Below are 27,030 nucleotides of genomic sequence, written 5' to 3' on the forward strand. Positions count from 1 at the left end.
GACCTGAAAATGACTTCAGATATCTTTTAGTACAACTTGTCTCTCTTTAGAACTAGAAAAATTTGAGAGACCCAGTAAGTTCAAGCAACTTGGCCCAGTCAGATAGCTGGCTAGTTAATGGCAGAACCATGCCATGGTTAGATCTCTGACCATTGCTCTCCTAATTTAAATTTTTCTATCATTCAACAGCGTTGGTTTTAGAGCAGGTCATCTTTTTTCATCTATTTTATGTTCCCTTACATTGTTTAAATCACATAGTGATTATTCACATTTACATATGTATATGTATATGTATATGTATATGTATATGTATATGTATATGTATATGTATGTTTGAAGAAATTACTACTGGTTTTTCTTTACTGCCATAGGGATTTTTCTATGTAATTTACCAAACTGTAAAAGATCTCTTTTAGATAAAGCACCTCCTTTAAAGATTGGTTCCACCTTTAAAGTAGGTGTTAATCACTCTTCATTGTCTCTCTTTTTAGAGGGTATCCCATTAGGTAATTCTGAGGCAGACAGACAGTTGCTGGAAGCTGCAAAGGCTGGAGATGTAGAAACTGTAAAAGTAAGATATGATCTTATGTTTTTTTGTTAACTTTGGGTTTTTATTTTGACATTGCTTACTTAATGAATCTGTAATGTTAAAATGAAGAGCCTAGATATTTTTATGTCCCGTATTTTAAAAGGTAAGTGATACTAATTTAGTTTTCTGCAAATAAGGGTTATTGAGTCATAAAAGAAACCTGTTAGTTTCATATGCAACTCTGTAAATACATCATAGTCACAGATTTAAATAAACTGCATGTTTATGGAAATGAAAATGTTAAAGAACCCGTACATTTGTCCCTTTAAAAAAATAAGGTATATCAAATTATTGTCCATTATTTACATATGCCACATAAAACAAGAAGTGGGGCAAAAAGCTAAACAGTGTGTCACTCTGTCTATACATTTCTTCTGGTTTCTTCATTTCTTTGCCCAGTGTTTAAATATAGTAATAATACAATGCATTGCCACTTCTAAGAGTCACTATGTCCTGATAATCTTCAATTCATCTAAACTGACATTTTTTTGAAGAGCCAGCTTCAGCTCTTACATGGCCCATCTCCTATAGTAGTCTTTCCTAGAATAACCCTTCCTCGGATTTTCTTTTACTTTTTCATGTAGAATTGAATGTAATGTAATACCTATACCAGATATTTCTGTTACCTACAGATACTGTATATCTAGGTAAATACGTAGTTCAAAAGCCTAACATTTTGAAAGAGCAAGAATACTTTTTAGTTCAACTAATGTAAATTAAATTCAACTCAACATGTTTTATGAGTTAAATCATTTTTTTAGTAATACAAGAATGTTTTTTTTCTCAGTTTGGAAAACTTTTTTTTCTGGCATTTGTGTTATTTTAATTTCTAAAACTAGTAGGAGAAAAAAACTTTATTGTGTTCCCTCCCCCACCCCCAGACTTTTTCACAACAGTATAGGTCCTATTTGAAGCATCATTGACAGGCAATAAGTTTTATAAAAATCTGAATGTATTGATTTGATTTGTGGAAGAAGTAGCTGTTTCATTGAGCGATATCACTATATTTCTATATGATGTTCTCAATCCTGAACATATTCGCCCCACAAAGTCAATTTTAGATTTTCTGAGAACAAAATATAAATGTTGGCCTCATCTAAACTTGAGTGCTAAGGAACCTTATTCACTGTTTTGTTTTTTTTTTAAAATAAAAATATTTCTGGAAGTTAATTTAAAAGTCCATGTGATCCTTTCCTACTGTTTTACCTACATAGATAGTACAGTTATTTCCAAATAATTTAAGGTTTTATTTTTAAAATAATATCATTTTTCAAAGAAAAAAAATGCTATTAAAATGCAGTTTTATTATTTGACATGTTTCATATTTATTCCCTTAAATAGGAGGCGAGTAGGAAGTGGAAAGGAGGATTTTGGTTTTATTACTAACTACTGACTTATAGGAAAACAAATCACTTGAGTTAAAAGTGGTGAGCTGATTTTTTTTCTGCAGATGTGATCAAAAATTAAGTTAAAGGCAATAAGTTAAAGGGCAACTAGCTGATATTTTTGTTGGTTTGGAGGTGATTAAAAATTTTAAATACTCGTCCAACATATTAAAGAGCATAAAATTATATTTAGTGCACATACTATTAAAGACTAGATTTTGTTTTCATAAAGATAGGAGGAAGAAGAAATAGGTAAAAAGATGAGATTAGGGGCAGGAATTGGACTTAGAGAACAAAATAATGGCATTGGCTGAGAAAGACCTTCTTCTCTCCCTTATTCTGAGAATAGTTGTCAGACTGTCTTCCCTCACCTTGGCTTTTAAAATCACTTGAAGGAAATTTATCTTCATTAACATTTCTATTCCTTATCTTTAGACTGGTGGCTTGATGTGAATCACTGGGTCACTACATCTGCATATTACCCAATGCACACTTAATTATGTACTCATTTGTATTTGTTTAGTAGTGATCCATGGGCTGGATACTTCCTATTAGAAAACCTGGCTCAAAGTGGGCAAAATTGAACTGACAGGTAGGGTGACGAGTCGCTGGTGATAACTACCAAACCTAGCAGCACCTGGCACATCTCTTCCTAGAGCCTTTAGACCCATAAAATGACAGCTCTCAATTGGGACCCTGAATCTATATTATCTGACAACCTTTTGTTTGAATAGCAAAGAAGAGCTCTATCAGTTCTGTAATTAAAACTCTTGAGGTTAAACCCACTGATAGTTGGATTCTTTTGTTTATTAGGCTTAAGTTATCACTGCTTTTTGGGTAGGATAATAGAGTAAGGGTTTTTACTAATATCGGTGTTCTTAACTTTGAGCACCACGATTTATTATTTGTGTTGCTTTTCTTCCCCAAACGCTTATACTTTTCATGTACTCTGATTATTTTGAGTGCAACCATCGTAGCCTTTCTCAGCTAAGCTTCCTCATCTAAACCAAAGAACGCAAAAAATTATTTGATTAACTATTTTCTTAATTAGGATGTGGTACGTAAGCAATAGCATTCATTAGTAAATTTATTCCATATTAATGCAATATAATTCTCTAAATGCAGTTCCTTGACTATCAGCATCACCTAGGAACTTGTTAGAAATACAAAATCTCAGGCCCCAGACACACTGAATTAGAAAATCTGGAAGGAGACCCAATGCACACGAAAATTTGAGAACCACTATTCTAGAGCAGAACTTCTCAAATTTTAATATGCTTACAGACCACCTATGAATCTTGTTAAAATGAGGTTCTGACTCAGTAGATGGGGTTCTGATATTCTGAATTTTTAATAAGCCTTGGGTGATGCTCCTATGATGCTGTGTACTTCTACATATATTTACCAAAAATGAGACTTAACAGTTGCTGATAATTGATACCTAGATTACCTTTATGTAAATAGTAGCAGTGGTTATGAAAAAATTTACCTACTAGCTTTGGCAAATAAAAGATGATACAGGCATAGATGAGAGGACCAGAGGTTTTTCCAATAAATGACAAAACGAAATAAGAATAGTAAATGCTGATTTGATGAGACAGTAAAATAAAATCAGACATTTGAAATTTCTACTGAATGAATGAAAACAAGCCAGAATATGTAGCATCATGTGTATACTATGTTCCATCCTATAGAAATTGTGTACTGTTCAGAGTGTCAACTGCAGAGACATCGAAGGACGTCAATCAACACCACTCCATTTTGCAGCTGGATACAATAGGGTGTCTGTGGTGGAATATCTGCTGCAACACGGAGCTGATGTGCATGCTAAAGATAAAGGGCAAGTACCAACAATTGCCAGGGCCTCTCTTCTTTATCTGACCTTTCTAAGAAAATCTGAAAATATTTTTATGGTAGTTGGTAGCTTTTTTATTTTCAGGGAAGTCTGTTCCTAACATTGACTTAAATATAGCTGCTTAATTTCAGTTAAGATTTCATGGTTATCATTTATCTATAGACTTATTTGCATAATGCCTTATAATTTTATCATAGCCATGGAGATTACAATATTAGTATGATACCCTTAATATAGTAAATTTTTCAGTTTGCATTGAGGATATTTGAATTCTTCCAGTTTATCTTTAAATTACTTTTCTTTAAAATTATATAGTTCTCAATTCTAGAAATTGAGTAGATAGATATCCGTGATAGTCTCTGCAATTTTAAATATTTCTTCCTTGCCCCCTCAAAAAAATTCCATCTATGCTTTCAGTAAATATTAGGTTCTATAAAATATAATCAGTATAATCCCTTGTACAGGTCAGGAAATTTATCAGCTGTATGTAATTATCTCAGTTAAAACCTGTCTTTATATTGCGTTGCTTACTTTTCAGAGGCCTCGTACCATTGCATAATGCATGTTCTTATGGACATTATGAAGTTGCCGAACTTCTTGTTAAGCATGGAGCAGTGGTTAATGTCGCTGATTTATGGAAATTTACACCTTTACATGAAGCTGCAGCAAAAGGAAAATACGAAATTTGCAAACTTCTGCTCCAGGTATATATAAGTACTACAGACAGAGTGTATTCCATAGAATGTGTTTGATATTTCTAATAACTCTAATATAAACTTTAGTAAGGAGGTAGGAAGCAAAGATACCTAATTTTCTACCTTGATTTCAGAGTAAATGTCATGAACAGTATTTTTAATCTATGAGTATATTTACCACACATAGATTTACTATGTATAAAGTCAGCTCTCATGTAACAGTTCTATGATAATTTTTCTTATTTAGTACTTGAACTTCAAAATATTTGATGGATTATGTAATTTATAAGCCAGATTTATTTAGTACTAATAAAATCGATAAGAATGGTTTAATACAGGTACCAGTATAGATATTTTACAGTAAAAATAAGACTAAAATTTATAATTTATTTCAGTGTTTGTAAAAACTAAAAATAGCATACGTGAAAGTTAATTTTTAATGAAATATCTTATTTTGAATGTAGCTTAACATTTTGATTAGATTATTGCATTACAAAAGCCCAGTAATATTTAACTGCCTCTGTAATATTTTTATTATAATTTCTTTAAGATAGAGTCTCAGTATAAAATAGTTTTCTTTGGTGTAGTTAAATTGTCTATTTTCTCATTAACCTAGGGCAAACTTAAGCCAATTCCTCCCTTTCTCTTTTTCATATGCCCAGCATGGTGCAGATCCTACAAAGAAAAACAGGGATGGAAATACTCCTTTGGACCTTGTGAAAGATGGAGATACAGATATTCAGGATCTACTTAGGGGAGATGCAGCTCTGTTAGATGCTGCCAAGAAGGGTTGTTTAGCCAGAGTAAAGAAATTGTCTTCTGCTGATAATGTAAATTGTCGTGATACCCAGGGCCGACATTCAACGCCTTTACATTTAGCAGGTAAGTGAATGAAGTTTCACAGAGTTAGTTTGGCAACACCTAAGATGTTGCCTGAGTAAAATATTTAACCTGAGTAAAATATATTCTACAAGTAAACTTAAAGGATTCAGTCCAAATGTCTTCGAATACCACCATTATACTCTAGTGTATTTATACAAGGCAACTGTACTTCATGTTCACTTTAGTACTAATATGTGGCATTCAGTAAGAACAATTGAAAGCAGCTCTGCCAGTCACTGTGTACTTTGGAACCTTTGTTCTAGGTTACCGTATTGTTTGAATCACCTTTGGTGAGTGAGAAAAATACGCTGCTTGAGCCAGCCTTCCTCCCGAGAAGCTAAAGCTTGCCATTCTTCTGATGATAGTTGTTAAGCACAAGCAGAAAAGAAATCTTAAAAGATTTTCAGAAGTTACATAAACCACTTGCCAAAGTTATTTGTTGTATGTGTTTACTAGGCCTGCCTTAACAAAATACCACAGATTTTGTGGCTTAAACCAGGGGTCCCCAACCGTGGGCCACAGACTGATACCAGTCCATGGCCTGTTAGGAACTGGGCCGCACAGCAGAAGGTGAGCAGTGGGCGAGCAAGTGAAGCTTCATCTTTATTTGTAGCTACTCCCTAACACTAGTATCACCACCTCAGCTCCACTTCAGATCGTCAGTCATTAGATTCTCATATGAGCACCAGTCCCTGGTGCCAAAGAGGTAGGGTACTCTTGGCTTAAACAACAGAAATTTGTTTTCTTTCAGTTCTGATGATCAAGGTGTTGGCATGATTGGTTTCTCCTGAGGCCTCTCTCCTTAGCTGGCAGGTGGCCACCTTCTGCTGTATCCTCACATGGCCTTTTCTCTGTTGTGAACACGTCCCTAGTTCTCTCTCTGTCCTAATCTCCTCTTATAAGGATACCAGTCAGATCATGACCTACCCTAAATGGCCTCGTTTTAACTTAATTAATTATCTCTTTAGAGGACCTATTTACAAATAATAGTCACATTCTAAGGCACCTTTTGGCACCGGGGACTGGTGCTCCTATGAGAGTCTAATCCCTGATGATCTGAGGTGGCACTGAGGGTAGTGTTGCTAGTGCCGGGGAGCGGCTGCAAATACAGATAAAGCTTTGCTTGCTCACCTGCCGCTCACCTCCTGCTGTGTGGCCCAGTTCCTAACAGGACACAAACCAGTACCAGTGTATGGCCCAGGGGTTGTTAACTCCTGTCCTAGGGTACTGGTGGTTAAAACTTCAACATTGTAACTTTGGGGGAACCTAGTTAAGTACATATATTTGTTCTAAATTTTTATTCATGAAGTTGGCACATTGCACCTTTGCTTTTAGTGCAGCTGCACTGAAGGTGATAGAGAATGGGCCATTAAAATCACTAAGCTACAGCTAGTACTTCTGTGATTTGCATCATAGGCACATTGTATTTATACAGTGTATCTAACCACACATTGTTTGAAAAGAGTAATGCAGGTGTTTCTGTCTGACAGTGTAACTGAGTGTGTTCCCAGTGTTTAAAGGATAATTCTGATTTTATGAGATTTTTACCTTTAAATTCTCACCTTTTATAAATTGGGACTCCACTGTCCAAGGAAAAGAATGTTTCCATCGATGTTCTTTTAGAGAATTTTGGAAGTGATAAGGCACAGGTGCTGTCACTTTTTCTCATATGATGAGAAAATTAGGAGTTTCTAGTTTATGTAAGAAAAGATGTGACCTGATTTGATTTGAAGTGTGCCGTGCATATTTATTTATGGTAACTTTTTATATCTTTATGGTAGCTTATTTAGAACATTTAACATTGCTATTTTAAGTCGATGTTGCCTTTGTAAGTGGAAAATATGTTATATACACAAAATATTTCTTCCCACTTGGGCAGTGTTATACCTTAAGACCTGGAAAGACTTTTGGATTTTCTGTAATACTTAGCTTATGAAAATTATGAGGTTTTGTTTTTCTCTATCTTACTAAAATGGTTTACTTTAGATCTTTCAGCAAAAGGATAAAAACTACAATAAAAATAAGTGTGAATAAAATGTTTTGAACTATTTTAAAGTTTCAAGTGATAATTGAGTTTTATGTTAGCAAAGTTAAGGTCCAGATTTGCTTTCAATCTATGATTATATGTCAAATAAAAGATACCTTTACCACAAGAGTGTGCACTAAGAAAACTGACAGTTCCCAAGATGACAGATGAGCGATTGTGGCATTATTTATAAAAATACTTAGTTTTACTTCATAGCATTAGCACCAAACACATAGATTCTGCTGCCAGACTTGTAAAGATGTGTACCTCTAAGTTCTCTCTAGCAAAAAACATGTGCCTTTGGCCATCTGGGCAAATGGGGTCCTGACACCCATGCTGGGTGCTGTTTCCTACTTTGCCAGCCACATATGTTCCTAACTTGGCTTTTATATGATTGAATGCCTTTTACTTGCAGCCCTTGAGACCATGTAACTGAGTTCAGGAACTTGTACATAACAATCAGGAGGGCAGGGACTTTGGTAAGAAGGTTTTAAAAGGAAAGATATAAGCAAATCACTTTGAGAGTCTAAAACAAATGGGTATCATTACTGAAAGCTTCCAACTTGAGGCCAGTGCACAGTTTTTTTCCGTAAGATAAATTTTTAATAGATTCCAATCAGGAATTTCAGATTTCTCTAAAGTCTGTTTTTAAAATAATGTTTATGCTTTATATATAGGTATATAGAGATATATGTTACTTTTTTATATTAACAGTTGAAAGTAATTTTACTTCTTTTCTAAATCAGCTGGTTATAATAATTTAGAAGTTGCAGAGTATTTGTTACAACATGGAGCTGATGTGAATGCCCAAGACAAAGGAGGACTTATTCCTTTACATAATGCAGCATCATATGGAGTAAGTTCTTTCATGTTACCTTTAAAAATCTCTGAGATTTTCAAAGTTAAAATCAGTATTGCGGTTCAAAGGGACTCTCTCATTTTATAGAGGAGTAAATATGAGGGCTAAAGAGGTTAAATAACTTCCAAGTTTCAGTTCTGGATCTATTACAAGCACATTTTACCATACATTTTATTACTTTCCTTGGCGCTATCTCTTAGTTTCATAGAGATGTTGATTTTATTTATTGGTGCCTAGGAAACCCATTGGGATTCATAGGACTCTGTAGAGATTCAGATGCATTTTTCCTGACTTTTACACCCCTAAATGTTACAATTAGTATCTACCATCTTCAGTAGTATAGTTTGAATAATTGAGGAAGACTGCTGGTTTATAAATTGATGTTCAGCAGCTTTAACACTTGAAAAAATAAGAAATTGGTAAAGTCATATTAGTTCCCTCCCTTGTAGAATTCTTCACACTATCTAGATTATTTCTCAAGTTATTGAAATGTCTACTATAATTTTAAATTAACTACCCATAAATTATAATGTTTCTTTTCATTTTCAGACTAAGAATGAAAACATGAAATAACAAGTATATGACTAGATTTTTTTTAGGAACTAAAATGTGATGAAATAAAATTTCAGACTGTAACAGGAGTATTTTCTTTTACAGCATGTAGATGTGGCAGCTTTGCTAATAAAGTATAATGCATGTGTCAATGCCACGGACAAATGGGCTTTCACACCTTTGCATGAAGCAGCCCAAAAGGGACGAACACAGCTTTGTGCTTTATTGTTGGCCCATGGAGCTGATCCTACTCTTAAAAATCAGGAAGGACAAACACCTTTAGATTTAGTTTCAGTAAGTGATGGGCTCTTGAAAAATCGCAATGCTTTTATCACTTTTTAAAATTTACTTGGTATATATAAAATGTCTTCATGGTGAATGTGGCAAAATCTGGTTTTTAGCCCAATTTAAATGTAGAACTTCTTCGGTATTAAAATATAATAACTAAATAATAGAATTATCAATCACCTATTTGGTCCCGAGTACTTTGGGAAACGAGAAAAGGTATAGCTGCTTATGTTAGTTGGGAAACAAAACAGACATAGGCCCTCATGAACACTGTACAGTGCATGTAGTACTAGGTAGTACAGGACATGGGTCTTGATGAACTTCCGCATCTGGGAACAGTGCCCTCAAGGCACAGACACAAGCCCTGCTTCTAGTAGAGATTTCCTTCCCCCCCCCCACACTACTTCATCCCAGAGTTCCTATTCCTTACCCCACCAGAACTGTTCATGGAACAAGCTTGTTCTTCCAGTTTTCTATGGAAGTCTTTTTTTTCTTTTCTCCGAGGGAACTTGTGTAGAAGTCTTCTTTCTAGCCTCTGCCTGTGCGTTGGCCACTGTGACACAGGTACCTCTCTTGCTTCCACCACTGGGAAAATTGACCAGAGGTAGGGAGAAAGAAGTCTCTTCTGCAGACTGCTTTCTACTGAGAGTTAGTTGTTCCAAGTTACATTGAGAAGCTGATTTTAGTTCAGCTGCTCTGGGAGTTAAATAGATTTTTCTCAGGTTAACAGCCCAACCATATCCGCAGGATTTTTTTCAGGGAAATATCTTTCTCATTCCAAATTACCTTAGAAGTGAACTTTTCTAATTCAGTCAACCCATTTGTTAGTTCACTAGATATAACTGACAATGAAATCAAGTTCTTTAGAGAACATACGTAGGCTTTAGAGTCAAAACAGACCTGCCATAGAATTCCAGCCCTACCTCTTATAGTAGTCCAGTCTTGCAAGTTGCCTAACCTCTAAGCCTCAGTTACCTCATCTATAAATGGGGATAAAATACATTTGGCTAATATGAGAATTAATAATGTACTCAAAGTCCTTGGCATGGTGTCAGGTACATAAAAAGCACCCAATAAATGGTGCTAATATTATTTTAGAATGTTATATACAAACTATGAGTGCCATAGGAGTCCTCAGATTTGGGGGAGGGGGGGGAAATGTGAGGATTGGCATAGATGATATAAATGACTAACCATGAAAACAAGTACTGATTTACTTCTTGCTAAATGTTAATTACTCAGTATCATAACTGAGCATTGTGAAAGAATGGTATATGTCACTAATTAAACAAATTAACGTACCAGTAAATTTGGGGATTTTTTCATTTTAGCAGGTTTGATTATGTTTCCCCTCCCCCAAAATATGTTCAATTTTGAGGAAAAAATATATTATTGAATAGTTTCCAAGAAATATAAACTATCATTATGTTTGCTAAAGATCCATGTAGGTTAGATTAACTTCTTTCAGAGTAATTGTGATAATGTTAAAAGCTCTTCCTTTTTTAAGCTGATATTTCTATAATTCATTTCAGCGCTTTTTCATAGTATGAAAGTTATGATTTTTTTTCATGCTTTGCCACATTTAACAATTTTATTTTCAGTGTCTTGGAAGAGATGTTCTGAATTACGTTTTATATTTAATAGTAGTTTAGCTTACTATCACTTATTTGCTTCACTTTTTATTTAAAAATTATCTTACAATTTTTATATAAAAAAACAAGTCTAGTGCAAATCTCCTGGGTTTTTGTCATGTTTTAAAATGCATTCTGTTGGATATGGTAGAATTTTAAAACCTGCTTATCATAGATTTCCTCTCTCTCTGACATGTACCTTAGGCAGATGATGTTAGTGCTCTCCTGACAGCAGCCATGCCCCCTTCTGCTCTGCCTTCATGTTATAAACCTCAAGTGCTCAATGGCGTGAGAAGCCCAGGAGCCTCTGCAGATGCTCTGTCTTCAGGTCCATCTAGCCCATCAAGCCTTTCCGCAGCCAGTAGTCTTGATAACTTATCTGGGAGTTTTTCTGAACTGTCTTCAGTGGTTAGCTCAAATGGAACAGAGGGTTCTTCCAGTTTGGAGAAAAAGGATGGTGAGACATTTTGCAAAAATAACTTTCTAACTCATAGCCACATAGTTCATTTTTGGAATGCTAAAAAGTGGTTTTTTAACCTTAAATATAACTGTTAGCATCAGATTAATTAACAGTCTAAAAAATGTATCATTTTATTATTTCCCTTACATTATTATTAGAATTTCTAATGTAACCTTCTCCTTCCAAGTTGAACTTGGTCCTTCTAACCTATTCTTTAGATGTAAATATGTCTTCTGAAAGGTTTAGAAGTCCTTTTGTTTGAGTAGTTATGCCTTTATTGGCCTATTCCAGTGTGTTATTACAAAGTTATGAAATACTTTTTACCCTGTCAAAATACTGAATTTTGAAGATTATTTTTTAAAAAGAAGAGGAAAAGGCACACACATACATGCAGCCTCTATAAAGCTGCTCTCTCTTTACCTTTTACCTGTCAAAGTTTTATCTTACCCTAAGCAACACTGTGGAACTTATTTTCATAAGCGTTTTTGTGAAGTAGCTTACCTCCTCAAAGAGAAACTTTCTTCTTCTTTTTTTTTTTTTTAGTGGAGATAAAATTGACGTATTAATTTCAGCTGTATGAAACTTATTTTAAAGATACAGTTGAAAATGAATTTTTAATGAAAAGGTTTTTTTAACCTGAGAGTGCCTCACCATTGGTTAACTGTTTTTGATGATACTTTATAGCTTTCTCTTTGCGGTTTTTGATGTTATGTTCAGTATTATATCCCAAGTGGCTATTAATGTTTTGCTTCATTTTTATTTTCTTCATGTATATAGTAATAGCACAAAGCTTCATTGTTAAAATTTTGATATAATTCTAATGTGAAATTTTGTTCTGGATTTTTTATTTTCTAGTTCCAGTGGTGGATTTTAGCATAACTCAGTTTGTAAGGAATCTTGGGCTTGAGCATCTAATGGATATATTTGAGAGAGAACAGGTGAGTAGATGGATTGTTTGGCTTGGTTTGGTGTTCTTTGAAATCTTAGAGGGAAAAATAGAACATGCTTGAAATTCACTGAATCATTGAACTTGTTTGAGGGGTTAGGGGATGGTTTTTTAAGAGACTGGAAATCAGTTACTCTTCTAATTTGGCTTGATCTTGGCATTCCTGTTTAGTTTATTAACACATAAATATTGGTTATCGGGTAGTAGTAGTAAAAGAACTTTCTTGAATGGAAAGTTTAGCTTATTCAACCCTTAAAATAAGTTATCCTCGTTCCCTCTTTGTTTAGTTTTGTTGTGTCTATCACTACCCACTGTAAGTCTGACATTTTGATAGCCACTAGAGAAAGGTATATAGATATGACAGCTGCATATCTGGGCTTTTTAAGAACAGTCCCAATTTACAGTACTCTGTTAGAATACAATTACTGAATTTTTGATTCAGAACATATACTTACTTTTGTACCCTAAGGAACTTTTATCCTAGTTATGGAGCTGTAACAAGATAATATGAAGAGTTAAGTATTTGGCATAGATTTTAAAAATTCAAAGAAAGAAAAGGTTACCACAAGCTGCAATATTCAGGGAAAACTTCATGGAAGATGTATAAATAAAACAGGATTTTAAAGAATGTATTTAGTTCCACAAAGTGAGAATAATATATTTGAAATGAAAAGGTTAGTTTGAACAATGATGCAGAAGGATCAGTTAGCATAGTCGGGAGCCTGTAGAAACCATAGAAGACATTATATAAATAGGTTGGATGTAGAGGGATGGTGGAAAAGATAAGCTGGTGTACCTGAATGTAGTTCATTTGAAAGTATATTTTCGTTTGGCAGCTTAGTTCTTCTTAAGTCTTATGCTAAATGAAAATAACAATAATTTTAGCAATTCGACTGTTTTTTGTAATTAGATAGCTAATTACCTGTAATTTTTTTTGGTTTCAATTTTAGTTTCACAGCTGATTTATTTTTATTCATAAGCTGTTTGAAATAATTTGAAATAAATGTATGAATTTAATATATTGTGAGATCACCAATATATGAATGTTCACTAAATGAGTAAGTCTTCTAAACAGTTTTATCCTCTTTTGTAAGATCACGTTGGATGTATTAGTAGAGATGGGGCACAAGGAGCTGAAGGAGATTGGAATCAATGCTTATGGACATAGACATAAACTAATTAAAGGAGTCGAGAGACTTATCTCTGGACAACAAGGTATTTCATTTTAAATCATTGCCGTCATCAGTTTAACAGTTTACATAAAGGCATTCCTCAGTTTACTAAATGATAATAATATGTAAGAGAGAGTCTATTTAATAGGAAGAGCACTAATTGGGATTTGGGAAACCTAGAATCAGGTCCTGATTCTGAAACTTTTAAGCTTCCTGAGCTGCTGCTATTTACTATGTGAACCTAAGTAAAATTTCTGAGCCATTTAGAAATTTGGGGATTGCTTTAACTCTGAACTTTTTTCAGTTATTTCTGAAGTTATTCTGCCTCTAAAATTTTATGATTCTAAAAGATCTGAAACTTGGATATTTAAGTGTCAGAATCACATTTTCACTTTATTGTTAAACTGAGGAAATGATTTACCCTAGAATCAGAGCATCCTATAATTGAAGGCCTGGCTGTATAATTAGGATTGAAGGTAAACCTCCACTAGCAAAATGAAGGAATTTTCAGGGAAAAATCTATGCTAGCCAGGATGGGGTTCATGTCTCAAAGAAGAAAAAAAGAGCACCTCAAAAAATTAGGTGATTCAAGCTCAGGAATGCTTTAAACTGGAATTTTGGAGTAGTATCAGTAAAGGTAGGTGAGCTGGGAACAGGGAGATAAATAGGGTAAAAGGGGTCAAATATTTGGCAGGAGAAGGAAATTTAACTTTGGGTGTACACATAGTACAATATACATATGATATATTGTTGAATCGTATACTTGAAACTGATTTGATTTTGTTAACCAGTGTTACCCCAATAATTTTTTAATATAAAAAATATTTTTAAAGGTAGATGAACTTTACTTGTTTGGTAGGGACTAAAGCAAAATGTTTAAAATGTGAGATAGTCTTGGATATTTCCAGTATACACGACAAAATTTTATAAGATAAAGAGGAGGGAAAAGCCATGGCTTCATGGGATGTTACTACACAATATGAATAGCATCAAAAATGAGGAGAAACTAGAGCCCTTAGTTGTAAACTGTTATTGTGACACCACTATAATAATACTGATCTGGTAGGGTAGTAAGTGTGATAGAGTACTGGAATAAGAAAGGTCATTTAGGGAAGTGGCAGGTTAAAAAAGGAAAGCAGGCAGTCTTTGTACATTAAACACATCAATATCTGGCACACAGTTATTAAGACTGCATTGAAAGGCCCAGGAAACAGTTATGGAAACAGAGACACTGCCTCCAAGTGGCAGAGATATGTACCTACATGCTACCTCTGGTCCTAGAGTCATTCTGACATATCCAGCTACAATTGGATAATAACGTTCATTCCTACATGAAGGAGAAACATGGTCATGACACAGACTGTTGCCTAATTTGGCACATCAGGGTCAGTTGCCTACATAAAGCTATCATCCTCCTCATCTTCATCTGAAGCCAGGATTCTATACCTACCTTATACCTAATTTGCAAAGTGAAATCCATGACAGTCTTGTGACAGTCTCTTATCTTGCTGTCATTCAAAAGCCTTAGCAGTCATTCAGTGTTTCAAGTCAATAGATTGCTTGTCCTGATCTTTCTGTACTTCTTTAGGGCAGTCTGAAGATACCTTAGTCAAGCATTTGTGACAGTATATTCTGTTCAGTTCTTTATTCTGTAAAATGTTCACCTCTTTCTAGTTTCCATGCTTATAGACATTGTAATTCAGCCATACTATTAAGTCTTCATCCAATTTTGGCATGTTGGTGGTAGTCTGGTTGTTCAGACCAGAACTCAGAGCTAGAGTAGTACTCTTAATCTCCAGAGGCAAATTTCCATGCATTGATCTAGCAGTAAAGGATTTGATCCCTACCTAGGGAAACAGTGGAACTTTGGCAATCTTATTGTACAGATTAAAAGAGGATTGTGTTACAAATATACCAAAAGAATTAGAAAATTTTGTTTAAGATTTTGTTTAAAAGGCTTTTGTGAAAGTAAAGATACAAAAAAGCATATGGTTGTCTTGACCTTTAACATTCAGAAAATATGACAAATTCATTGCCAAATTAAAATTTTTATTATAGGCTAAACTGATCATTCTGTAGTTATTAAATTTTGTGGACTTCTAGGATAATTTTAAATTACCTTAGGCCATGCAAGTTTCATAATTCTTGTAGTTATAAAAAACAAAGGGACTGAATGCTAAAAGGGTTGCACATTTAGTAAAGGAAATAATTTTAGGAAGAAAATGTGTGGCAAACTCATTAAGAATTGGAAAAAAGAACAAAGATTTTGTGAACTATTCCCACAAAACCCTATGCCTTGTCAGGTCAAAAATTAGTAGTTTAAATGCAGCGTAGTGTTCCAGTTTGGAATCTGGAACAGAACAAAGGTCATTAGTGGGGAAAAAACTGGTGAAATTTAAAAAGTTTTTTTAAATTGATAGTAAGCATCAGCTAAATCAGGTGGTTATTTTTGGTTGGTGTTAATTTTTTTTGGCAGTTTTTTTTTACTTTCAAATTTTACTTGATAGGTCTTAACCCATATTTAACTCTGAACACTTCTGGGAGTGGAACAATTCTCATAGATCTGTCTCCTGATGATAAAGAGTTTCAGTCTGTGGAGGAAGAGGTATGTTCATCTACCTTAAATAAATGTTGGTTCAACAGCTGAGTTTCCTGAGGTTTCCAAGTCTACTCAAAAAAGTAGTAGGGTTTTTAAATTATTTCTAACTCTTTATACCATCTAGAAAACTTTCAAAATCAGCATTTAAGATACACTCCCTCCGTAAACCTTAAGTCCAGCAACTTGACTCAGCACTACAGAATTCCATTGGAGAAGAAGTCGCTGTCATTGGGGTGGAGGGCGGGTGGGGGTGGAGAATACTAATGTTCCCTCCCTTCACAAAGGCAGTTGCAAAGTGAAACTCAGACAAGACCCAGAACATGTGGATGCTATGTATCCAGAAATTATTTCTTCTAGCTTTTCCCCTACAAAACGCTTGTATTCGCTGAAATCTAATAGTGCCTTACACATTGAAGAATGTATACCCTTATATGTTTGAGTTGAGCTCAGAAGATATAAAATTGAGTGAGACTTAGTTCTAAAACTCAAGAAACTCCAACTCTTAATGAAATACAAATTGTACTTTATTAGAGCCAAACAAATAGGAACAAATATGTTTTGATTTTTAGTATGTCAAGCTCTTAGTTTTGATTAGCGCACCTATGCATCCAGTTGTTTCTTTTTCTTCCTTTAGTTTGCATTATATAGTTTCACCTATAAACACTGTTTTCAAGTTGATTGTACTAACATCTTTTGCTAAAAAATAGTACTTGTAAACTTACAGAACTCATATTCCTTAAACAACAAATATATAAAAACCCATATATTATACTCTCAAAGTAGAATTATTTGAGTCAAGAACCATGTTTCCCAATTAAAAAAGACATAAAAGCTAATGGACATATATTTGAAATATTTTTCCATCAGATGCAAAGTACAGTCCGAGAGCACAGAGATGGAGGTCATGCAGGTGGAATCTTCAACAGATACAATATTCTCAAGGTAATGTTAGTAAAAATAAGTTTGCTGAGACTATAGTTTTCAAAGCCAGAATTTATAATTAACTTTCATAAGAATATGAGGATCTGTTCAGCCCAGTGAGTCTTTGACAAGGCATCAGGGGGTATTTTGGGAAAGAGCACATCCTTGGAAGGTTAAGATTCTCAAAACTGGTACTATTTTTATAACCAGTAATTTAATTCAGCACTTTTCAAACATATTCAAATTTAGGGGTTATGCTTTATCTTGGGGTGATGAAAAATCCTGTAGGTTTAGGATTTCATGTAAACTATTAAGGTACTCTGTTGTAACAAAGCTGAATTTTTTTGTGACTCAAGAAAAGACCCCCATCTTTATAGTTATATCATGCTTTTTTTGTTTGTCCTAACTATGACTACTCCTGGTTTTGATGAGTCACCATACATATCACATTTATTATTTTAACTGTACACTCTACTTGAGATACATAATGATTTTATAGTAAGTATATTTATATATTCTTAATTATCATACAAAGATCATCAAAATTAAAATGCAAATTCTTTCTAATACCCAAATTTTAAACTCAAAAGTGAATCGTGTCCTCTTTCAGCTATTGTATTACTGTTTCACAATAGTATATTATCATGAGTATAATATTAGATGTCATATTTTAGAGTTAGTGAATACTAAAATTATTGGTTGAAATGCTATGTTTATACTGTTAGAAATTAGATGATTTAAAACAAACACATTCAGGTAAAGTTTCATACTTCTGGGAGTTCCTTTTGATTAGTTTATATCATAGTATGACATACAAATAATATCTTAATATTTCCATTCATGGACATATATAATCATTTTTAACAACATAATTATGCCTATTACAGGCAAGTTTTCAGTCAAGTCCACTTTGTAACAGTAACAACGTGTAGAAGTTTGTTAAGGGCAATGGCAGGTGTTTGATTTCCAGAATGCAAGCCTACCTTTCTTTATTGCGCTTCACTTTATTGAGCTTCACAGATACTGCATTTTTTACAAATTGAAGGCAAGACCCTCCACGAACAAAAAGATTACAACTCGCTTTATTGCGATATTCGCTTTATTGCGATACTCGCTTTATTGCAGTGGTCTGGAACCGAACCCACAATATCTCTGAGGTATGCCTGTAGTTGGATTTGAGAAAGTATTCCGTTTTCTTCCTCTATAATGATATTTTAATGCAATATTTAATGAAAATTTTTTCAATATGACTTTTATTTTTGTTCCCTTTTTTTTTTTTTTTTTTTAAACATAAATGAGATTTGTTTGTGTTAGTTGTTTTCCTTGATATTGTCTGTGGCAATATTTTGAATTATTTGAGCCAAAACTAAAACCATCAGACCCCAATGTTCTTAGGACCAACAGGGGACTGTAACAATGTTAAACACAGATTAAGAAATGGCTCTAGGATTATGAAATTTGATCCTAGAAATATTCCAAATGAAACCAGCATTCATCTTTAACTCTTCTCCAGACAAAAACTTAAAGAATGGGAGGGATAGGGAAAGCTAAAGGAAAAAGCAGGGTTATGTGTGTATGTGTTTTAAGAATGTGTTTTGGTGTGACTATTTCAAATATTTTTCATCAAAAGCAGGTAAAGATAGTACTTTGAGCCTGAGGGAATACTATTTACTCTTTTTAATACAGAACTCAACATGTCTGATTTGGAGATGTTTTAGTAATAACTAAATTAATTAAATGGAAATATTTTAATTAATGGTATTAACCTTCACATATGGCCATATGTAACTTTTTTCCTTTTGAAATTTTCTATTTCCAAAATGTAGCTATATTTCCATCTTTGTGGTTGGAACAAAGTATTTTTAGTTTACTAAAATAACACAGTTTACATTTCAGAGAAAAGTTTGGTCTCTTCTGGCTATGTGTCCCATTTTTTGGTTAAGAGGAACAAGCAAGTATTATGACCTAAAGATGTGATTTTTTGGGTTTCTTGTTTATAGATTCAGAAAGTTTGTAATAAGAAACTATGGGAAAGGTATACTCACAGAAGAAAAGAAGTTTCCGAAGAAAACCACAACCATGCAAATGAAAGGATGCTATTTCATGGTAAGACTTCTCTTCCCTCACCCTTCCACCATCCTTCTCCACATTAGGGTAGTTTTTGGTCAGGTATGAAATAATAATCTGTATATTCCTCTTATCATTTTAAAAAATAAATATTATTTCTGTAAATTTTACATTTATATTAGCATCATCAACCTTTTATGAATTTGTATATTTTACAATGGACAAGTTTATAAATAGGATTACTTAATGGAATTAAAAATAGAAATGGAAATACTGACTATTCCTGTTTTCCTTTTTTCTTTAAATAGTAGATTTTGCTTATTGTGATCCCTAAGAAATTATTTTACTTTTAACTAGTTGACTGAATTAAAATTAAAGTAAGATCTGTGAATCACCTCAGAAGAATTTATGCACTCTGTCAAAACTACATTTACCTTCATTGTTAAAAGAGCCATTATCATTGAACCTGTGATGTTTTCTGAGAACTTTTGTTGAATTGAGAACACCATTACTTACATTCTTGACATTTCTTGTATTTTTTTATGTTGCAAGTTGGCAGGTGTTGGTCTTTCAAATTTATAGATAAAAATTTAGATATTAATATAGTATTTATCAAGTCTTCAAGCACATTACCCATAGTAGCCACAGGCTTTTTTTTTACTGGGCTTTGATTGCAGAAAATTTATTTAGAGACCTGTATAGTTCTATAAAACACAGCATGTGAATTTCACAATCCCCTGGAGACACTGTAGCAGTCTGAATTTGTGTATAACGTCTAACTGGTACTTCTCATTCCAAACTCCTAAAAATCATGATAACCTCTTGGCACAGAGCATAATATTTATTTATGTATTGACTTTATATTATACTGAATGATTTTTCTGTTTTATAATATGAATGGTTTTGGCTTTTTCAAATTAATTAAAATAAATGATTGTATTCTTCAGTATTTCCATAAATTAGAATTGTGTATTTTCCCATCTCTATGTGAATAGGGACACTCATGTTGATGAAGCAGTTAGCTGTGTTATATTGGCTCTTCTCAGTTCCTACCCTCACAATACTCCTTGGCCTAGTTCCCATGCTCAGTATCTCCTCCCTTTTGGCTAAGCTTCCCATCTTGGAACACATGCAAGGAAGAAGGAAAAAGAAGTCAATATGCAGGGAATGAAGGAACACACCACATTTGCAGAAGGATCTAGTATAGCAGGTGGTGAAAGGCTGAGAAGTGGAAGAATAAGGGAGAAGATTTATAAAGAAGAGAATGAACATGAAAAGACCACTTTAGCCACTTTTGATATCTAGACAGAGTATATAGACATGTGTGTCATTGTAAGACCTAATTGTAACCAGCTTTGTGTCAGATGAGTTATAAGACCCTTGGTTCTGGATTTGTATGGATTCGAGGTCTAGAATTTGATAACTCTAGCATTGATGTTTCAAATAATCTGTTATTTTAGCTGAATCTGTATGTGTCCTTATTTTTGGCATCTGAACCACCACCCTATTAGAAACATTGACATTAACAATTCCTCTAAAATAGTTATTTAAGCTAGTGAACCATCTGGCCATTAACTTGTTACTCTTGTTTTCTGTTTTTGCTTTGTTGTAGTGGTGGTTTATGTATGTTTAAGAATTTAACTTCTAAGAATCTTTAGGGTTTTTTTTCCTCTAAGATTATTTTAAATTATTATCCATTTATATGTATTTTAGGGTCTCCCTTTGTGAATGCAATTATCCATAAAGGTTTTGATGAAAGGCATGCCTATATAGGTGGCATGTTTGGAGCTGGGATTTATTTTGCTGAAAACTCTTCCAAAAGCAATCAGTATGTATATGGAATTGGAGGAGGTACTGGGTGTCCAGTTCACAAAGACAGATCTTGTTACATTTGCCACAGGTAAGAGATCACTCGTTCTCATTTTTTTGATAAGAATCCAATTAGAACTGATTTCATATTTGAAATTTTGGGGAAGCAAGACATTATCTTGGACAGTTCTACAAATCCAAGCTAGATCTGTTTCAGGTTGCTTTTGTCTCTCACCAGTTATAATAATAGCATATATTTATTAAATGAATGTTATGGCCCAAGCACAGCTCCATGCATTTGGTCTGTTTAACTCATTTAATTATTAGACCATCTGGTGCTTTAAAGAAATGTTGAGTATGAAAGATTTTTGTGACCCTTCAATATTTTAGGACTGTGGACTCATTAAAAATATAGTATTCACATTCTGAGATGGTATTACTTGCCAAGCTTTATCATTTTATGAGAATTCATGAGCGATCTCTTCCATTATGATATCCTAATCCTCAATTTATAATATTACTACCTGAAAAGTTGTAATAAAATGCATCAATCTTTTAGGAAGCATATTATTATCAAATAACTACTTTGCACGTTTTCCTCCCACTTTTGGTTACCCCAATCTAATTCATTTGTTAAAATCATTTAAATAACTTGGCTCTAGTTGATAAATTTCTCATAGATAAATTACCTTTCACCATTTGAAAAATCAAGTAAGATTAATTATTGAGATTTATCCTACAGTTAGGGCACTGCTTATAAAGATCTAGAGCAGTAATTATCAAATATTAGTTTCCAGAATTACCTAGTGAGCTAGTTAAATGCAGATTCCTAGGCCTTGCTTCTTGAGTTGCTGTTTTTAGTAGGTCTGGGATAGGAGCCCCTGGGAATTTCTACCAAGTACCCAGGTGATACTGACACTTATGATCACTGATCTAGAAACATCCCTAGAGCAGTAGTTCTCAGCTTTGGCAGCACATTGGAATCACCCAGCAATCTTTAAAAACTACTAATGCCTGTGTCCCACCCTCAGAGGTTCTCATGTAATTGGTCTGCGGTATGGTCTGAGCATTAGGATTTTTAAAGACTTCCCAGCTGATTTTGAAAGGCTGCCAAAGCAAGAAGTGTAGTCCTGGAGAGAGACAACATCTGTCGATTTTGTTTTGTTCTTGTTCTTTTCCCCCAAAATTTTGACTTGTATAGGTGTCTAAAGTCTGCCTTGCTGGGTTTGACCTCCCACCCACTTCTATTTTAGATCATAAATTGGACTGGTTAGGAGACTTAACAATTTCTTGAGATTTTGTAAATTGAACATTGCTATTTTTACTTGTCATGTTATCTGGAGGCTAAATATTTCTGATTATTAGTAATAAGCAGTGTTCTAAACTCTTTGGAGCAGAATACTTGGTTATTTGGAAATTAAGACTTCTGTATTCTGTATTATCTAGGGGCTGATTGTGACTATAATAGAAAATCTATTAGAAATGCCAAGAAGGTTTCCAAAGGGCATATTTAAAATAAAAATATAGATAGCCTCTCTTTGGAGAACAGAATCATCAACTGGTCCACCAAAATCTCCTATTCTCTCCCCTAAAAAGAAAAGAAAACAAAAGATAGAAATAGTATAGTAACTTTTTAAAAAAAGGGGGGAGAGGGTGGTATTGGTACTAAAGAAGGCCAATCATATGCCTGAGGGGAATAGGAAAATAATCTACTTAAACTTCTGGTAAAGGACAACCTATTCAAGTAAATATTTCAGCTGAAACCTGAAAAATGAATGTTATCCAAAAAGAAGAAAAAGAGTGTTAGCCAGTTGAAGAGTGGTAGAATAGATACCATTCTAGATGGTAGAGGAAACAGTATAGTAGGTATGATGGCCATGGGTTAAAAATAAGAAAGTTGGACCTATGTGAAGAAAGAAAATTAATGTGTCTGGGACATAATGAATATAAGGTAAGATTAGAAAATTTTAGAGCCATTGTAAGAAATTTGGATTTTCTTCTAAGTACAGTGAGCAGCCTCTAAAAGGTTTTAAGCAGAAAAGTGATGTGATCTGATTTATATTTTTCGGTTTTTTTTTCCTTAAATCACTAGTTGCTTGGATGGAAAATAGTTTAGAAAGGAATTAGAATAGAAGCAGGAAGACTTGTTCAGAAGCCATTGTTACAGTCCAGGTGAAAATTTTGGTGATTTAGACTTAATAGTGGCAGTAAAATTAAGAGAATGGATTTTAAATTTTTATGTATAAATGCATTAAAAAGCTCATGCAGTGCACACAACTAAAATTGTCACATACTGCTTTATCTTCAGGGAGATCTTTTTTTTTTTTTTCCCACATTATAGGCAGCTGCTCTTTTGCCGGGTAACCTTGGGAAAGTCTTTCCTGCAGTTCAGTGCAATGAAAATGGCACATTCTCCTCCAGGACATCATTCAGTCACTGGTCGACCCAGCGTAAATGGCCTAGCATTAGCTGAATATGTTATTTACAGAGGAGAACAGGTAATCAGATTTTATTTGTTCATCTCAAAAAATGCTTTGGTGCCTTCCCTTAATCTCTTACTAATTTCTTAAGTTGACAAAGTATATTGCCTTAAGAACTGGATTTCTTTTAACTTTGAAAATAATGTTAGGTTTAGAGAAAAGTTGCAAAAATAGTGAAGAGAAATTCCTTTATGCCCTTACCCAGATTTTCCAATTGTTAATATTTTAATAGTCTCTCATTTATCATCCTCTCCCTCCCAAGTTTGTGTATGTGCACACAGTTTTTTCTGAGCTGCTAAAGTGTAGTTCCTTTACTCTTAAATACATATTTTGGTGTATATTTCCTATATACAAGGACATTTCTTTAAATTATCAAAACCAGGAAGATACCATTGATATATCTAACCTACAGACCTTATTGAGATTTTGCCCACTTACCCTGGATTTTTTTTTTAGCTTCTCTAAAATCAGAATTCTGTGTTTAATAGTTACCCTATGTATAGCAAAGAAGTGTATAATTCCTTCTTGCTCTTAGTGACACAAATCCAGTCAAAGCATCTCTAGAACGGTGTTCTGAACTGGGGATATGTATCAGAATCACCTAAGTTAATAAAAACAGGCAAACACATAATTAGTACTTGTCATAGACCTGCCAATTCAGAATCTAAGAGATTGGACTTAAGGTAAGGATATTTTGAGAAAATGGTCTTATAGGATTCTGTTCCACAGCATTAACTTAGAACCTCTTCCCTAAAGATTAGAAATCCTTATGGTAAGTCTCCTGTCAAGAAATTTGTTGACCAGTATTTCAATTCATCTTTCTTTTCCAGGCTTATCCTGAATATTTAATTACTTACCAGATTGTGAGGCCCGAAGGTATGGTTGATGGATAATTGGTTTAGGAAACTAACTCCACTGAACCTAAAATCATCTAAGCAGCTGGTGGCCTCTTAATTTTTACTCCTTTGCCACGAAAAATCATCTTGTTCACAAGCCTGTGGCAAAAAGGATAAAAAATGTGAAAGAAGTTTAACATTCTGACTCGATAAAGCTTTAATGATGTACAGTGTTTTCTAAATATTTCCTCTTTTTCAGCACTTTAACAGATGCCATTCCAGGTTAAACTGGGTTTGTCTGTACTAAATTATAAACAGTTAACTTGAATCTTTTATATGTTATGCATCGATTCTAACAGCAACTGTAATCCCCTCAACAGAACTCATTTTACTAATACAATACTGTGTTCTTTAAAATGCAACATTTACACTGAATACAGATTCATTTGTAAAACTGTAAATAAGAGCTTTTGTACTAGCCCAATATTTATTTACATGGCTTTGTAATATAAATCTACTGTTTCAAAACTGCAGCGGTTTACAAGTTTTTTTTGATATGTACCGCTCATCTGTATTTTATCTTGCATCATCATGATTGAGTGATCTTTACATTTGATTTCAGAGGCTATGTTTGTCAGTTAGGAAAGATTGCTTTATCACATTTAATTAGCTGATGGAAGCATTTATCTCTCATTAGAAATCTTTCCCATTTAAGAACCTGTTTCATGAATACTCTGGGGATTTAACGAGATTTAACTTGTGCTACTTTTGTATGTGTAAGATACATTCCAAAGAGCTCTATGATAGTTTTGATTATTAAAGACGCTTCTTTACTGGCCTCAAACTCTGGGTTTCACATTGGAAAAATTGCTCATTATTTTGTGAAAATTAGTGCTTTTATTCTTTAGAGAGGTAAAATCTCACCACTGAACAATTACAGTGTTCTTTTCATGAAATATAAATAGGAAGTTAAAATTCAGAGGTGGGAAGGGTAATCCTGAATAATTTTCCTATGTTCTAATTACTGCAGATCTAAATGGAAAAAAATAACAAATGGGAGTACGTGATTATTTTTGTCCTAAGTATTTTTTCTTATTCTTTTTCCTTGGCCTTACTATTATAGCCAATCTATACACTATAGGTAAGTTTAACTCAGAACATGAAATGCAGATGTCCCAGTTCTCTCCTGGCCTCCTGAACGGGCAGGTGTGCAGTGAGACAGGTGCTTTTGCTCTGGATTGCTTCATAACATTACACCCAATTGGAAATGTAGTTTGTGCATCACGTGGTGACCAGACTTGTTTGGCAGCTGTGGAGGGAATGCTACCCCATAAAATGCCACTCCTATTTTCTAATGTAGACTATCTTTTTCATGAAATATGCTAAAGCATTTTGGTACAGAAACATGAGTTATAGCTTGGCAGTCTATTGACTCAAGCTGCCTGGGAAGTCAAAGCAAGATTTTCACTCATGTCTTTGTAAATGAGGACATTTTCATTCAGCCTTTGGTTTACATTTTACTCAGTCTCTAAATAACTGGCCCTTTCCAGTAATTTGTATATAAAGTGCTAGAAATCATGTTTCATGTCTTGCATAAGAGTTAATCAGAGTAAATGCATATCTGTAGTTTCTATGATGTAAATTGTGATTATTATTTAAGAGGTCAATTGCCGACCTTGAAGTGGTTTCGTACAGCAAACATGATCCTGAAGTCATTTCTTGGAACTCAAATGGAGTATGCCAAATTTTATATAATTTTTCAGGTTCTGGAAGCTTCTAGGTTTTATAATTAGAAGATAATGAAATGAGTTAATGGAGTTTATATTTACACACCTTATCTCTCAACCTTTATCCCATAATCCTTACCTTGGAATTGCTTATCATGTAAAATTATCATGGTCTATGAATTTACAATATTGCAGCCTGTGTTGTTTCATCTAATCCATTGCTTAATTAGTGTGTTTTTCTGTGGATGATTATATTGTGGTTAATATGCTAGCATGGCAGTATTTTCAGATAACTTGTTTGTTGCGGAGGTGTTGGGAGGTTACGGGATTGTTTTAGAGTTTTTGCATGAAATATTTTACTTTATAATGATGGAATTGCTTTTTCTTTTGTGAACTTTTTTTTGAAGTGAAATTTAACTTTTTGTGTGAGTAGTACTATTATACCCATCTTGAGTGTCTTACTTGTACTATATCACATTCCATACCCTCATTTAATTCTTAATAAACTGTCTACTTGTTTTTCTGGGTAGCATGGTAATTACTGGAATAGTATAAATGTGTTGAATGGTCTTTGAGAAAATGGTTTAAGATTACAATAAACCACAATTTCAGGAAAATAGTGTATTTGAGTCTAATAGTGATAGAGTATAGTTTAAAGGGTGAATTATTGACTGTTGCAATCATACCTGCTGAGATACTTTAAGATGAAAGTACTTTTAGACATTTACTCTATCCAACACAACTTTTGGCAGACCTTAAAGCTCACTCCTGGGAAATCTATCTTCTCAACATAAAAAGAGGAATATGGTTTCGTTTTCCATGTCATCTAAAAAATCTTTTATAAGTTTTCTAATCTTTTTTTTCAAATCTTAAAGTTCGTGGTACTTACTGCTTTTAAAAGAAAGTATAGTGATGTATGTATTTTAGATTTCAGTATGCTAAAGTGTCTCTGCGTTTGATCAATTCTCTGCCTTCCATAATAAGAGAATAATGATGCAAATAACCCATAAGTCATGGCTTTGAAATATTTTTCAGCAGGTTTATATTTCTGCTTCAGTTAGGATAATTAATAGTAAACTGCTTGCTTGCTAGTTCCTAAGCATGCATTCCAGTGTATGATGTGATCCAGTTGATTGCAGGGTGATGAAGAAAGAAGACATACAAATAAATTTCCCTAAGCTTTTATGATTAGTATTTCTGACTGGCTCTTTACCTATTGTCCTATCAGAGGACTAAAGTGACAGAGAAAAA

The 27,030-nt window shown here is 33.8% G+C and overlaps 1 protein-coding gene across 2 annotated transcripts in view; it reads left to right on the forward strand.

Annotated features, from left to right (window-relative positions):
• TNKS2 (tankyrase 2) overlaps nucleotides 1-26,396 on the forward strand; it is a 55,620-nt gene extending 29,224 nt beyond the window's left edge. Inside the window, exons 13-27 of one of the 2 annotated variants that reach the window (XM_016151284.2) lie at nucleotides 492-571; nucleotides 3,669-3,814; nucleotides 4,368-4,533; nucleotides 5,187-5,406; nucleotides 8,179-8,288; nucleotides 8,949-9,137; nucleotides 10,967-11,219; nucleotides 12,078-12,160; nucleotides 13,263-13,383; nucleotides 15,848-15,945; nucleotides 16,807-16,881; nucleotides 18,861-18,966; nucleotides 20,641-20,827; nucleotides 23,078-23,234; nucleotides 24,047-26,396. In XM_016151284.2, the coding sequence (XP_016006770.2) occupies nucleotides 492-571; nucleotides 3,669-3,814; nucleotides 4,368-4,533; nucleotides 5,187-5,406; nucleotides 8,179-8,288; nucleotides 8,949-9,137; nucleotides 10,967-11,219; nucleotides 12,078-12,160; nucleotides 13,263-13,383; nucleotides 15,848-15,945; nucleotides 16,807-16,881; nucleotides 18,861-18,966; nucleotides 20,641-20,827; nucleotides 23,078-23,234; nucleotides 24,047-24,109 (2,054 nt within the window). In that variant the 3' untranslated portion in view covers nucleotides 24,110-26,396. The remainder of the gene's footprint in view (nucleotides 1-491; nucleotides 572-3,668; nucleotides 3,815-4,367; nucleotides 4,534-5,186; nucleotides 5,407-8,178; nucleotides 8,289-8,948; nucleotides 9,138-10,966; nucleotides 11,220-12,077; nucleotides 12,161-13,262; nucleotides 13,384-15,847; nucleotides 15,946-16,806; nucleotides 16,882-18,860; nucleotides 18,967-20,640; nucleotides 20,828-23,077; nucleotides 23,235-24,046) is intronic. The other variant, XM_016151285.2, reaches the window with a different exon arrangement.
• Nucleotides 26,397-27,030: the final 634 nt, after the last annotated feature.

Source organism: Rousettus aegyptiacus, unplaced genomic scaffold, assembly GCF_014176215.1.
Source record: "Rousettus aegyptiacus isolate mRouAeg1 unplaced genomic scaffold, mRouAeg1.p scaffold_m13_p_6, whole genome shotgun sequence".
Classification (NCBI taxonomy): domain Eukaryota; kingdom Metazoa; phylum Chordata; class Mammalia; order Chiroptera; family Pteropodidae; genus Rousettus; species Rousettus aegyptiacus.